The sequence below is a fragment of the Ostrea edulis genome, chromosome 2 (genome assembly GCF_947568905.1).
Source record: "Ostrea edulis chromosome 2, xbOstEdul1.1, whole genome shotgun sequence".
Lineage (NCBI taxonomy): Eukaryota > Metazoa > Mollusca > Bivalvia > Ostreida > Ostreidae > Ostrea > Ostrea edulis.
Window position 1 is genome coordinate 7,547,396 of NC_079165.1, and position 16,039 is coordinate 7,563,434.

Sequence of the window (16,039 nt, forward strand, 5' to 3'; positions counted from 1 at the left end):
CCTGGACCTAATATGCAGTTCCTTTTCAGTTCTAATGATTTTTAGTACAAAATGTCCCCATAAAGCATCAATCATTTGTGACAAGGTATACTATACCCTGGGTAAAGCAAATACTTTCGTTTCCCCGACCACAATTTTCCATGAATTCCAAACAAGAGAGGAAGCATGTGCTGAGAAATTCTACACCACTAAAAGCACATATTGAGCATTATGACAATGCTGTAAAGAACAGCCTTTTTTTCCCATTATGCCTATCAACCTGACAAATACCTTGATACATCCTATCGTAAAAAAATGAAAAGCATGGTCGAGCCAGCTGGCCTTAAATACAGAGAGATGTCCGAAGTCATGCTGCAACCATCCAATCTGGCTCTACAAGTAGAGGGTCACAACAAGTTTAATCGACAGTGGTAATTAATACTGATAAATTCGGTCTATCAGATGAGTGGTGCAGCCATCATTCCCCAAAAGGCTATGGGCTCAATCCCTGTAGAAAAATGATCTAACGATGGTTATAAATAGGAGGATGCAAACAGACAAATGTGTTATATAACTGATGTAAACGTGCACTAGCGGTTAATGCTGTTAGCAGAAGTGAGTCACCGACGAACATATCTAGCTGACAAGGCCACGGAATAACGATTTGTGAGACAACACGTAGGAGAAAATTGTTCTGATAATTTCTGCATCAAAGAAAACCTACAGCTTTCCTTCCTTTTCAGTCTCATAGGACAAGTATTTATTCAGTTTCAGTGAATTTTGATCTCCTGAATTCTTTATGCAAAGCAAAACGCTGTTCTCTTGTGAATATTGCAAAGCTCTTTCGGTTATTAACTCTGATGCAAATGCAAAATCAGAACAAAGCCATTCCTTCTCCACTAATAACCAGTTACCTTTGTAAATCCCATAGTTAAGAAATGGACCAGATGATCCAAAGTTGGATTCTTAAATACTGACATATGGCCAAAATCATGCTGAAGCCACCCACACTGTGCCTTTAAAACAAACAATATGGCTTAGGACTTCTGGGAAATACATTCTAACACTCCATGATACAAGGCCCATAGGCCACAGTGCTGAATCATCAGCTCATTTTAAAGCAATACAAGCTGTAACTGACAGCAGAAATATTGAAATATAAAAGAATAAATGGAATAACATATTTAGCAGAAAATATCGATTCATGAATGATTGTCTTCTTGACAATAAATCCTGTTTGTAGTCTCTGATGTGCGATGACCTCGGAGGTCAACAATTCAGACAAATGCAGACGAGAGGCATGCTGCACTAGCGTTATATTTGTAAACATGCTGAGCAGTGAAACTGACTGATTCTGCCAGAAAAAGATGAAAACGAGACGTAAATTCAAAGTTAAACAAAAACAAAATCTACGTCGACGATCAGATTGATCAGTGGAATAAATTAAAGAACAATTTAAATGCTGAATTAAACTAATGCATATTTAGCGAAGATTCTCATGGGGTTTCATGGTTTTGATTTCATCCAATATGCCAACTTTATTGAAAATTAAATTCATGATAAAATTTCATTTGAGGGGCACTTTCTTTCTGATACTTATTAATGTTAAAGGCATTCATGACACGATGTAATATTTTAAAACAAACAAAATGTATAATTACTCACATGAGTTTCTAATTTAGAATGACATTGGTCTCAACAACTCGATTATGCTCGGCAATCATTGTTTTCGTATTAAAGAATACGATGATGGTGTCTGAGGCATTACGCTGGTTTATACAAAACACTCATTGTTGGTATGCTTTCAAGCAACATTCCCATGTTTATTTTGCTGATTTATTTCATCAGATCTTGAGGATTATATAGCTTAAACCAGTAGGCGTTAATTGGCGCTTACTTGTCAATGAGTAATTAAAAATACCATCAGTTACAGCTTGTATTGCTTTAAATCTTGTTTTCATGGTTTGAATTGTCAAATTTATTTCCACTTCTACACAAATACTGAATTTTCCGAACAGCAGACTCTGTGTTATATAATAACACATGATGAACATATCCTATACAGTTCTAATTTAAAAGAAGAAATACCCAAAACCAAACATCTCAGCTAGGCCAAAATTCTGATGAAATTGCATGTGGATGTCAAGCAAGTCAAAGTGGAACAGTGATAAAAGCTCTTGTCGAACAACATCCGTCGTGATCTGATGGTTCAGGTGAGCTAACAAAATCCGTCGTGATCTGATGGTTCAGGTGAGCTAACAAAATCCGTCGTGATCTGATGGTTCAGGTAAGCTAACAACATCCATCGTGATCTGATGGTTCAGGTGAGCTAACAAAATCCGTCGTGATCTGATGGTTCAGGTGAGCTAACAAAATCTGTCGTGATCTGATGGTTCAGGTGAGCTAACAAAATCCATCGTGATCTGATGGTTCAGGTAAGCTAACAAAATCCGTCGTGATCTGATGGTTCAGGTAAGCTAACAACATCCATCGTGATCTGATGGTTCAGGTAAGCTAACAAAGAAGATCTTTTGATTATATAGATATCTATTAAATGATAAGAATTATTATGAATATATCAAATAAAACAATTGCATGGATAATTAGTACCCAATGAATGCATGTAACATCAGAAAATGAAATTAACACTCAGTAAAAGATTTAATCATCCATATAACATTAAAAATCTGCTTCTCACACCAATTCCTCCTAATTCTGATTCAGAAATAAATTTTTCTTCACCATTGTACTTGAGGGTAAAATAATGCGATTGTCAAATTTTTAAAAACCAATAGCTCATTTTTTAAATACAATGTAATTCAAAGCATCCTGATATAAAAATATATGTATCATTGTACTTAGCAATGCAATGAACATTCATTAATAATTAGCATAATTTTCCAATTATTTAATTACTAACAGGTACAGTAATGTTTCGTATCCTCCATGCCAGGATACAATATTCTATGGTACATGTATTTTGAAACTAAAGGAAGAGACAGATATTTTTTTCTAGGAAAATTTGTATCTAATTTTAAATTATTTTTCCTATTACCTGTACAATTACAACACCATCGTCCATGCAGCAGATTTTAAATATTTGGCAGCTCACAGAATCACATAAACAACTTTCTGAGGCTCTACAGTCCAAAGAACACAACACAACAAAATTCAACATAACTTTCTTGCAAGCCATAATAAGTAATACATATGTATGTGTCAGAACCAATCTTTACATTACAGTAAAACTCGCTTATAACAAAGTACTGAGGATGAACAATTTGGATTTGTTAAAATAATAATTTGATATATCCGATAAAAATCGCTTCCCTGTATGCATGATTCATTATAAGCGTGTTAACTGTAGCCATGTTTTACTGTAGAACTCTCAAGACTTGTGATTTTGTGTACATGCTTTTCTGTGAAGTGCACATTCAACAAAACCGTTTCCCTGAAGTTAATTAATCCTGTCAGTTTATCAGCTGCTACATTTACAAATTTTCATCCAGTCAAACTCATTCTGTTGCATGCAAATCAAAATTTTGAAAATTCCTCTGTATCTAGAGGAGGTGCACCTGAGAACACCTTCAGTTATATAGAACCTATTGACATGATTAATATTGTGTAATGTAAATAGCAAACTGTTATATCGTCCTAAATATTGTCACAATGATAGTCTTTGTGTCAATATTGACTATTTCTTATTCAAACACCATAATCATAAAACCAAACTGGGCGATCATTATCATTAGTTGAACTAAGCATTGGGAAATATCGTGACAATGGAGTGATGGAGCATATTATTGAACGATGCTGAGAAACCATCACCTTAGTACAAATACTCAATATAAAAATCCAGGGTCCATTTTACTGATGACTAAGACCAGTAAGACATTTTGTAAAATGGATCTCTGATCTTTTAAATATGGTTTCTCATTTGGAATTGGTGCATAAATAAGCATAAGCTTTAGTTTAATGCATCTGCGTGCGCTACCCTAACTTAGCCAAAAATACTCTGACATCTACCGTAACAAACTTACTAAGAATATCAGATATATACAATTTTCATATAGGAAAATACACCATAATATACATATACAGCTCGTATATACTTATACTTTGATAAACTGTTGTCAAGATGATGTCAAATTCTAACGAAACTAAAAACAAAATGTGTGATGATTAATATTTACATGTTATATTCAGTTGCTATATCTTCAATAATTACATGAAATCTACTCAGCTATGAACACAATTCATGTCTCTTCTTCAGCACTCTCCTATACAGCAATTTCTATCAGACTAAGTGCATGACATTTTAATAATACAGGAAAAACAGCATGATGGTTTTATATGATCTCAGTATTATCGAAGAAGCATCTTAGGACAATTTGCAGCTGCTAAATTGCAGGGTTTAGTGAGGAAGGGAAGATGATATAAACTGCAGAAAAGAAGTGCTAAAATGCTATAAAACACTTTCAATTTAAAATCATAATTCATATTTACAAAGAATAGCAAATTTTTACCACAAAATTAAACAAATTTACGCTTCATCAGAAAGTAATGGTACACAACGACAGGTGCACTATATAAACAACTCAATATTGACAGTCTACTTCATCATTCATTTCACAGTAACATTAACATGCTCATTTTTTTGTGCAACACAAAGCGACTTACCTGCACAGTTGCGTATAAACAGACAGAGACCAGGAATGGGATCCATCCGGTACCGAAGTAATACAATGTGAAGTAAGCCATCACTTCCATCGCCAGGATGTGAGCCAGGTGTACGAAGAAGAACAGGTAGCTGGGTTTGAACAAGTCCTAAAACAACAAAACAACAATGTACTTCTTCATGTTTACAATGGAAATTCAATTCCTGCTGGAATTTTATACCATGCAAATACTATCATATATACAGTTGAACTTCAGTATTTTGGTCAAATATCTTGAATACCATAATCATATATGTCAAAGTGATTCAAAAGTCCCAACCACTTATTCTTTAAGTATCTTACTCTCGATATTTCAAATCCTCGAATATCTTGAAAGTTTTTCTCTCAGTCCCATCAAGTTCAAGATAACGAGGTTTGACTGTATATAAATACTGCAGAGAGAATTATAATAAGGACACGAAAGCATGAACACATAACCCCTTGTACTTATTTCGTTACATTGTCTAACTGCAGAATTCAGTAACCAGTACAAGTTACTACTTACAGTTTTGTAGGGGCGAGATCAAAAGATCGATGTTGGTTAAAAATCTAAATTGAAATAGGGGGAGGGGGGTGTAAAAACTCCCATAAGTTTCTGTCATTCGACATTGATTACACTTTGGTGGAAAAAGAAAAAAGACAAGTGACAGTTAAAAATCACAATATAATATTACATTTAGATGAACATTTAATAGTTTAATGTGCACTTTCATTTGTGAATAAACAGTAGAAAAGGTATACAGAGTGTTATTTATACTTGTATAATTTTACTTGTGAATCAATTAGTTTCAACATTCATCATACTTAGTTTTAAGGGGGTTGGTGTGTCTTGGTGAAAACTGTGTGAATTTAGTTTTTTTTATCAGACACTGAACTTTTGATCTCGCCCCTTAAAGAACTGCATGAGATTTTGCTAGATCTTGTGAGAATATACCTCACGATGGAGTCCCTGCATTCTGAAAATCCTAAAACATTGGTACAACCTAGTGTTCATACAAAGTCGTACAGGAACAGACACTTCAATGTTAGTGCAACAATACTCTGAAACAGTATCTCTATGCGTAGGAGACATGACTTTTTTTTTGTACCAACACAATTTTTAAGCTTTAATCTTTTATCAATTCTTATTATCATTTATCTTAAATATCTTGTATCTGCTACTTTGTAATTCATGTAGCAATAATTTGATGGATAAAACCAATGTACAAATATTCAGTCTAATTTCAAATCAGCTTTTAAAAAAAAGGAGGAGGGGAGGGGGAGACAACGGAACTGATTTTCATCAGACTGTATAAATATCCATTGTACTTCTATAAAACCATCACCGTGTCACTGAGAACACACATAGCCTGTGATCACTGCCAAACTTTACTGGTAGTGAAACAATACTAATCTTCCTAAATGAAGTATAATTATCTGCTCACCATTTTCTCAGCAGTTTGTCGGAGGTCCCTGAAGTCTTTCTCCAGAGAGTAATTGACGTTAACTTCCCCCTTCTGAACACTCCCAATATGAATGGGGAGGAGGTACTTCTGGACCTGGTCAAGGTTATTGTGAAAGGCTCGGAAAGCATCCTGTAAAAATTCCAAGTCAACATTTGTAAGTTTGTGCGACTCTGTGGGGAATCATCATAATAAACAATGATTTTTGTATCTAAATTCTGTTTTTGTGAAATCATAATAATAAACAATGATTCTGTATCTAAATTCCGTCTTTGTGAAATCATCATAACAAACAATGATTTTGTTTCTAAATTCCGTCTTTGTGAAATCATCATAATGAACAGTGATTTTGTATTTATATTGTAATTGTGGGGAATCATCGTTATGAACAATGATTTTCCGTCTATATTTAGTTTAGTGTAATCAATGAAAGGCTTTGATAGATAATATTACAGGCCATTTGTTAGTATGACATCTCACAATATGTTTAACATGATGCGTGTCGTTTCAAAGATTTTCACTCAACATAATTTTAGTTATTTTTGTGCTTTTGCCATATCATATTCATTAATTTTTTCCTTAGGAAGAAAATATAAGAGTAAAACTTTTCATGAAGATCCTCAAAACTATGACAAATCTATGATATGTCATGCTCACAAGAGTAAGTCAGACCTTTGTTTAGTAAATTTAGTTTCAGTGATGCAAGTACGACATAATCATCTGCCTGTTTTGTTGAGAGAAATTTCACAAGATTAAATGTACATGTATACTCATACGATCTGTCTTTAGTCAAGATGATGCTGTTTAAAGGGGCATGGACACGGTTTTTGATCAATTGAAATTGATGATTTTTTGTTATAGAAATAATTAAAAGATCTTTGTTTTAGGAAAAAGTGGATTAAAAATATTTGTACACAGGATAGACTTTGTATTTACATAAATCCGGCCCCTAAAATCGTGTTTGTCAACACGCTTGTCATAGCCAGGAAACCACATCAGCAGAGGTGAGAACGCTAAGATTTCTAAAATGTACGTCAAAAGCACTCAACGTTTCAACATACTTTAATGATAGATCAATTCAGTGAGCAAACACAAATATCATACAATTTTCACTGTAAAAGCTTTCTTCCACCGAAGCCGTCAACTTAGAGTGGAGTCACATGACACATAAACATAATCAGGGCTCATGCCTTGTTTTGAAAATTAGATGTCTCAAATTAAATACATCTTTGTGTCAGTTTTTGAAATTTAGATTTGTTGCTATGTTAACACGAATCAAATAATATCCTATTACTGATTACACATCTAAATAATTTCGTCCAGGCCCCTTTAAAGCTTAATTTGAGGTAGCTGCAGAACTGTACATGTAGCTCTCTGAAGAAATATTACAACTTAGACTAGAGATCTGTCCCAATATTTTTTCAGAGAGCTGCAGTTCTGCAGCTCCGTTTGAGGTATATCTTCTTAATGGTAGGATGGTTAAGGACCAGGGGGCTCTGTGAGAACAGTCCAGGGTTTGACATTTAGTTTTTGGAGCACTAGACCAGTCGGGCAACTTCAAATGATTTTTGCTAGACCTGACCTTACATCCACTAGCCCCGACCAACTTTCCAGAAACTGATAGTTTCTCCATATTAAATGTACTTAATTTAAAAGACAAACATTAAGTTTGCATGAACTAAAACGTACTTAATTGTCTAAAAAAAAAAAGAGCTTTAGTCTCTTCATTCAATTTAATGCTTTCATTTTCAAACACATTTTCTGTTTCTTTAAATTTAACCCGGCATGGAAATTCTCTAGTCCATTTAGAATAAAATGACCTCAACCGTTTTTTCTAATCTCTATTTCATAAGCCCTGCTTTGTTTCTTCCCAACCTTTTACTTTTTTTTCTCTTGGGACATCATTCCTTGAGGACGAGAAGTCGTATTTGAATATAGAGACATTCCCACACATATGTCAACACCGAAAAATGGCTGTTTACGACGTAATTTATTAATTTGATAAACACTTTCTTAAATTTGATTCAAATAAACTGTTTTATTTTTTTTAGAATGAAAATAAATTCATCTAAAACATAACTTTACACACATTAACATCGAGTAGATGTCGTAAAAGAACACGACCAGTCGGACTAGTAAATCGACATTTTACCCGACCGGACCCATCATTTAGTAGACTCGGTCGGTCGGACGTGCCTTAGTGTCAAACCCTGCAGTCCTTTGTTTACTTAATCATGTTTATATGGAAAATAATTGAATGCATAACACACAATAAGGACTTGTGACAAATCCAAAGAAACCTTCAATTCAATCTGCGACCCACTGTGTTCAAAAGAATACATGTGCAGGCAAGAAATTTAGAGTAGTACTTTAGATGTTAATAATGCCTAAAATTTTAAAGTCTATCCTAATTTTTTTAATTGTATAAGAGACCTTATGACCTTGAAATACCTACATGCACTTATGATTGTTGTGTAACTTGGGGTCACAAAGTTCATGCATGCTTGTCCGGTGATTGAATTTAAACATGCCATTTAAGAATGGAGATTACTTTTAAAGAAATAACTCTAACTTTTAAACTCTGGAGATTTAAAAAGGTTGATAGACTGAGTGTTCTTATCTCTGTAAAATGGTAAAATTGAATAATCATAACTTATTTGCATGAACATGAATTCTACTGCATGCAAGCAGCCACGTTGAATTAACCTTCTGGGAATGAGAAACAGGTCATTACCTCTTGATCACAGTGGTTTCTGTTGACTTTCACTGTCAATATATTTATTTCAATTTAAAGACAAATTTAGAATTTTTACAATTGCATACAGGCATCACTTAGCTTGAAAGACAACATGCATCACAAACACACTGAGATGGACCTAGCGAGTTGACTAAAATATTTAAAATTCATATGAATATTAAAGATTTTTTTTTTTTTTTAATTTACTTTCATTCCTTGAATCATAATTAGATCATACCGATATTTTAAAAGTCCCATTTTTTGTGTATCTGTATGCATGCATATCCAGCAATAGATTTTGACATACTTTTGTCACTAAGAACTTTCCTTTTAAATTTTTGTAAAGTGGAATTTGTGTCGGATAGCCTTTAAGCAGGTAAACCTCGCCAGTTCAGGGTACAATTTCTCGACTGTCAGACTTTGCTGTGTACGTGAGATATTGCACAATTACCATGGAAATGTAATGTTGCGATCAATATGGGGTCACATAATCATGCTAAACACATGCCACCTTTCTTGTGTAATGCTCGATAATCTATACCTATAAATGGATGTAGAGCTGCTAAACACTTGGCTCCGTCTAAATTTCCCTGATACTTCCTGGCTATAAGTACCCCTAATACTCCATCAATGTTACTTAATATTACAGAAATGAACTCACAGTAGCATCTTGTCCTGCATAATGTCCGATGACCTTGGAGCCGCCAGGATGACGTCTCGCCCAGTTTGTGATGTTGTATACTTCGTGATTGATTATGATCCATCGGTCATCTTGTTTGTCGTGTTTGGACACTTCCTCAAACGAGTACGTGGACATCTGTTTCCCTCCTTTCCCCATCGCAGCGCTGTTCTCCTAATTTACAATGCTACCAGCAAACAGCTTCAATCAAAACACGAATACAGATTAATATTTTGTTATATGTCATCAGACATAAGACAATCCTTCTTTTTAGTCATTTGTTTCTCATTTAACTTGAAATTTTTCAGTTTTATTGAGAGAGAGAAAAAGAGAACCCATGAAACAGACAATTTAAACAGAAAATTCTCGATGCATGGGCCGATACATTCTGGTTTGCCCATTCATTCATTTTTCAACCAAAAAAAAGTTTTGAAATGCATCATGACTCCAACATTTTTTTAATACATCATCTGTAAAAAAAAAAATTATGCCTGTACAGTGCAGTCCTAAGAGAAAAATAAATACTAGGATGATTAGCAAAGTCATATAACAGCTGATTTTCTTTTGAAACACAAGTTCTCTTCTCTTTAGAGGAGTGGACAGCATGGCTTACTATGCCTGCCCACATCTCTAAAGAGAATACACAAATGCATGAGTAAGTATCATTCATATATCCCCTGTGCTTTCAAATTATTTTGCTACCTAATCTTCTAATCTGGCAAGTTCAGTGAGTTAATGTGTAAGGCTGCACATCTGTTCCTCGTGAATTTGAACCCCCACCGGCCGGGACCCCCACCCACCCCATTTAAACTACACTAAATAAGTTTTCACTTGTACTTATCTTCCATTTTTTCTTTAGTGTATCATTCCCCCTTAAGGTGATAGTCTACAAGAATGTTTTATACATGTATCAGCTACATACAAACTTCTATCATTAGTTAAGACAGATTTCTGTATTTTCACTCATGTTTGCATGCTTATTTACAATGTACCTGTCTGTCTGAAAAATGCCTTAAGAAATCAATGACATAATATTAAAGGGATGGGAATCCTGATTTAATTCCTATTTTGGCAGAGGTATCCCATCAACCAGTCAAAAACAACCTGGAAACACACTAAACAGTCTTTAGCACACACGTGCTGCATTTCAAATCAAGCAATATCAAGGACATGTATTTTCTTATCTCAAGATCTGAGTTGTGTTCATCATAGATACATCTATAAACAATCACTGCATATTAACCTCTCTAGAGGGTGCAGACACATGATCGTGTAACAGCGATTGATAAGATGCAAGTTTAATATCGAGTTGTATCCTACTCTTTCTGTTGTAATACTACTGATAGCATCACAATACAAGTTCCCAGAACGAAATACCAAGCGAGACATCCAGGATGACTGTGTACACAACAGCAATAATTATGTAGGAAGTTCTTAGCCTGAGAAATGTTTAATACTGAATTAACAATAGAATATGTTATGATATATAAATAGATCATTACCAAATATAGGTGTGATATGATCATCAGATTTGTATTTGAGAACATACCAATACATATCTATTATCTAAATAATATTTAATTAAGTTAGAAAATATAATTAACAAGTAAATTCAGTGAATCTAATTTAGGTCTCCATCCTGAAGTCATATATGAGTTTTGATAAAGGAGGAACATTTTATGAAGTCTCTGCAAAGTTTCAATGCTAAATTACATTTATTAAAGATATGATCTGGAGACTTTTTTTTTTTTACCTTAAATGAGCTGGTGACCTTGACATTTTGAACCGAAGAGTAACGGGGATCTTTGTTCCTTGATGAAAAATCTTGGCTAAATAAGAGTTTCTGAGATATCATCCATACAATATTTCTGATGAAATGACCCACTAACCATCATGTGCCTGTCATTTCAATGCTGCTCAAATAGTATCGGAGATATCAAGAAACCATTTCTTACCATTTGTGATCTTGACCTTACATTTCGTTGCTTATGCCCAAATGGTATTTGAGACATCATCTAAAAAGCAGTTCTTACCTTACACTGAGAACAGTGACCTTGACCTTCTTACCTAAAATAATAGGGGTCATACATTATACTAAAGTCATGGAGACACCCATATATTTGACCTTCAAGATAAATGCCTTTGATAACAATTAGGCCTACAACAAAGCATATCCAGTATTTTCATACTTTTGTTCATAATTTCTAGCATACACCAATGAAGAGGCCCATTGGCCACATTGTTCACCGGGCCAGTTACATTTTCCATTTTTGTTACATGTCTATTGGAGAAATGTAGATCTCAGTTTTTTGCACCATGGCCAGTTTGTGGTCACCCCCTTTGGCTGTGGTGCAAACAACACAAATCTACAATACACAAGGATTCTGAAGCCTGCATTAATTGTAACTAAATGACAATTTGTTAACTTATAGTTTTGGAAATTAAAGATCTTTAAGGAATTTTCCTATACATATTCCAATCTTAAACTTTAAAAAAGCTATTGCACTCCTTAATAAATTCCCTGGACAAGGGAGATAGCGTCATGAACAAGTCTAAACTCTGTACGCTCTATAATCTAAGTACACTGTACGAGGAAGAGGCAGTCCTGGCAAGGACAAATTTAATCTATACACATGACACTACATGAGGAACCCTGCATATATAACTGTGACAATAAAAAATTTTACAGAATATTCCAATGGAAAATATTAAGGTAGTACTCTACATTGTCATAATGGCTGACTTCCTTTAAAACATGAATGAAAAAAAATCGATATCAGCAATATTTGACTTTTCCGTTTCCATTTAAATACCTAGCCGAGTAGCTCAGTAGGTTAGAATACCGACTGTTGAACTGTAGGTCGCAGGTTCAAGTCCAGCAGAGGTTTTAAATTTTTTTTAGATCAACTTCTACTAAAACTGTATTTTTTGACAAAATAAAGTAAATTTGAAAATTTTCAACTTCAAAATATTGTTGTACATATCCTTCACTTTTCATCTACATCAAATTTCTCTGGTGTAGCATACCTCCTTAAATCCATATTTTATTCCTACCCTGACTCTAGAGAGAACACAGTCTGAACAAACTTGGTTCTACACTACACTGCAGGTGCTTGTTAACAGTCACATTTTACTCTTTCACCAGCTAATCACAATTACTCGAATTCAATGAAAACAAAATTGAGGACAGTGACTTTTTCTCATTATTTTCATTATGCCTTTAAGTTTAGGCATCAGTAATTCTATGATATTCATTAAAACTTCTATTTATCAAACTTCTTAGAAACTTTAATATGACCTAATGTAAGGACAATCACATTCATTTTGCAGGTATTTTGGAAAAATTATATTTTACATGAGTTTATGTTAGTTTAACATTTATTTCAGGTAATTTTCAAACATTCAAAACAGATCAAAGTTCATAATCTGAAAATAATTCAAACATATAAATAGACAACAATGAATATCATCCTTAATTTCACGAAATAAACAGTCTTAATCAATGACACAAATTTTCAATAATACAAAATAGTTTAGATTGTTTTAAACTTTCCATTAATATATTTTCTTTTCAATCTGTTCCATTGCAAAAATAGTTATTTACGCAAAAGATCGTCCTTAACAACAAACTAATTAATACGATTACCCATCCGAATAGTAATAGGCCTATAAATTAAAGATGTTCCATGTAACTTACAATGTTCATATTTAACTGGGAGAAGCACATAAAGAACTAAACGATTACAAATATCACGCTTTTTTGAATTACGAAACCATACCGCAATGTGGCCTGATCGAAATGAAAGGGCGTGTGTACTCGGGATTTAATAATTCCATTTATGCAACTCGGCTCCGTGACAACCACATACATTGTAAATAACATCCATTTCGGTTACACTTTTCTTTAACTTTTAGTGTTAAACTAATCATGCAAACCTCAAAATGTCCACATTCTTTTAACCGTCTACTCCTTAGGGAATTTTTTTCCGGTCTGAACACTTACCATTCATTTATCACCCGACTCACATGCACCGGTATTATACTTCCAGGGTTATGCACTCATGCGCACCTGCTGTGGTTCACAATACCGAACCCGATCGAATTTCTCTCTCTCTCTCTCTCTCTCTCTCTCTCTCTCTCTCTCTCTCTCTCTCTCAAAACATGGACTTTTAATCAACTTCTTAATCAAAATGTACCAAGTGGATCGTAGAACTCTCTGAAAATTTTGTTAGATACATTCTGTAGGCTAGGCTAAGGGGGGGGGGGGGGGGGGGGGGGGGGGGGGGGGGGTGTTGTGTTAATGTGATAAGCATGGAGCGCCAAATTAACATAAAGTAAAGTATAATTAAAGATATTTTTAATTATTTGAAAATATCGTCGATTCATTTGATGCGCACAATTCAATGAAAAAATCTCAATTACTGCATACATTAATTGAATCATGCATTGATAGCATTAATTATTCTGCTCTGCTGCACTAATGAGCGCTACATAATTGAACTCTTGCTTTGAAAATGAATTGATGCGCGAGAGAATTCAATTGAAGAGAGCGATAATTCAATTAATGCGCGCAATAATGCAATCAATGCTCACAATAGTTCAAATTATTGCTCTCTTCAATTGAATTAATGATCGATATCATTAATCCTATCGATGCGCACGATAATCCCAGAGAGCAACTAGAGATATCTTTGCAACAACTGAACTGGTGATATCTTGAAATAATTAAAGCAATAACACGAATTAATGACGAAGTGGGATAGGTACGGTCTCGCTTTCCTCGTAATTTTTTTTTTTTTTTAGAATTGTTATAAGTATATGTGTAAATTATAAGAACCCTCTTTCATTTTCTGCGGTACTGTATTCTACATATACTACTGTTTCGTTCCGATTAGGTGTCAGTGAAGTTAAGGGTAATATTTCTCCTTTATTGTCTTGTCTCGCTTTCCTCTGAAGGTCTAAAACATTGTGCTGTCTGAATATCGAACATTTTGCATAATTTTAAAATGCATGAATAATAGATCGGTAAAGCTGGCTACTAGTAACCAGCTACTAGTAACTGGTTGCTTAAAAAGAGAAAAGTTGGCTACTAGTAGCCAGCTACTTGAACCAGGAAAAGTTAGCTACTAGTAGCCAGCTACTAAAAGTAAGAAAAATTAGCAACTCGTAGCCAGCTACTACAAAATAAAAAAGTTATAATTACTGATAGCTCGCTACCAGATAAAGGTTAATGAGTTTGAAAATTATTATCTATCAGATTTATTTCTAAAGGGGACGAGGAGTCGTATGAAATTTCATGCTCAATTATCTCCAATTACATAACGTTGCAATGTAAAATACGAATAAACTTTTTCAACTGAGTGTTTACTTTAAAAGTGATACGGATTGAATTCAGACCTTCAATCATTTGATATACCATCCATTTTGAGATATCTGCTACTTTTACAATTTGATTCGAGTTACCCTGAAATTTCAACATAAGTGTGAATACCGTAAGAAACTTTATGTTTGACTTTATGTTTGTATTAGATATCTGACGAATTTACGACTATGCATATGGCAAGAAGTGATAGATGGTGTTTTGGTACACCACGAATTTTCAGATATCGCCCTTTAGGAAATCAGTTACTTATACATTTTGATTATCGGTACAATGAAATTTCAAGATCCGTGTGAATACCTTAAGGAACTCTGTGTTTATATCATATATTTAACTTATTTACAACGATACGTATGGCGAGTAGTGATATTGGGTATCGTGATATGTCATCAATTTTCAGAGATCACACTTAAGGAAGTCAGCTACATATACCTTTTCATGGCAGGTAAACTGAAATTTCAAGTTTTTCGCAAATATCTTAAGGAACTCTGAGTTTGTATTAGATATCTGACTAATTTACAATTATCAAAGTGAAGAAGAGTTATATTAGGTATCTTGACATATGCCATACATTTCCAGATATCACGCTTAAGGAAGTCAGCTACTTATACCTTTTGATTGCAGGTAACCTGAAAATTAAAGTTTTTAGAAAATATTTTAAGGAACTCCGTCTTTGTTTTAAATATCTGATTAATTTACCAATGCACATATGACAAAATCTGATATTAGATATCTTGATATGCCATCAATTTTTAGATATCACGCTTAAGGAAGTCAGCTACTTATACCTTTTGATTCCAGGTAACCTGAAATTTAAAGTTTTTCATAAATATCTTAAAGAACTCTGTGTTTGTATTAGATATCTGACTAATTTACAACTACCCACGTGAAGAGGTGTGATATTAGGTATCTTGATATGCCAACAATTTTCGGATATCATACTTAACGATGTTAGCTACTTATACCTTTTGATTGCAATTAACCTGAAATTTCAAGTTTTTCATAAATATCTTAAAGAACTCCTTGCTTGTATTAGATATCAGACTAATTTACAACTATCCATGTGAAGTGGAATGGTATTAGGTATTTTGATATGCCATCAAT

General features: G+C 33.9%; 1 protein-coding gene across 12 annotated transcripts in view; it reads right to left on the reverse strand.

The window, feature by feature from the left end:
• The window catches only part of LOC125679199 (acyl-CoA 6-desaturase-like), a 32,414-nt gene extending 18,759 nt beyond the window's left edge, over window positions 1–13,655 (reverse strand). For 2 of the 12 annotated variants that reach the window (XM_056157507.1, XM_048918210.2), the window contains exons 1-5: window positions 13,559–13,655; window positions 9,538–9,756; window positions 6,122–6,271; window positions 4,660–4,806; window positions 894–995 (exon numbers count right to left, since the gene is read on the reverse strand). In XM_056157507.1, coding sequence (XP_056013482.1) covers window positions 894–995; window positions 4,660–4,806; window positions 6,122–6,271; window positions 9,538–9,714 — 576 coding nt within the window. In that variant the 5' untranslated portion in view covers window positions 9,715–9,756; window positions 13,559–13,655. Of the gene's footprint in view, window positions 1–270; window positions 373–893; window positions 996–4,659; window positions 4,807–6,121; window positions 6,272–9,537; window positions 9,757–13,252; window positions 13,380–13,491 lie in introns of those variants that run through there. The other 10 variants (XM_056157502.1, XM_056157506.1, XM_048918208.2 and 7 more) reach the window with 10 other exon arrangements.
• Between the last annotated feature and the right edge of the window lie 2,384 nt (window positions 13,656–16,039).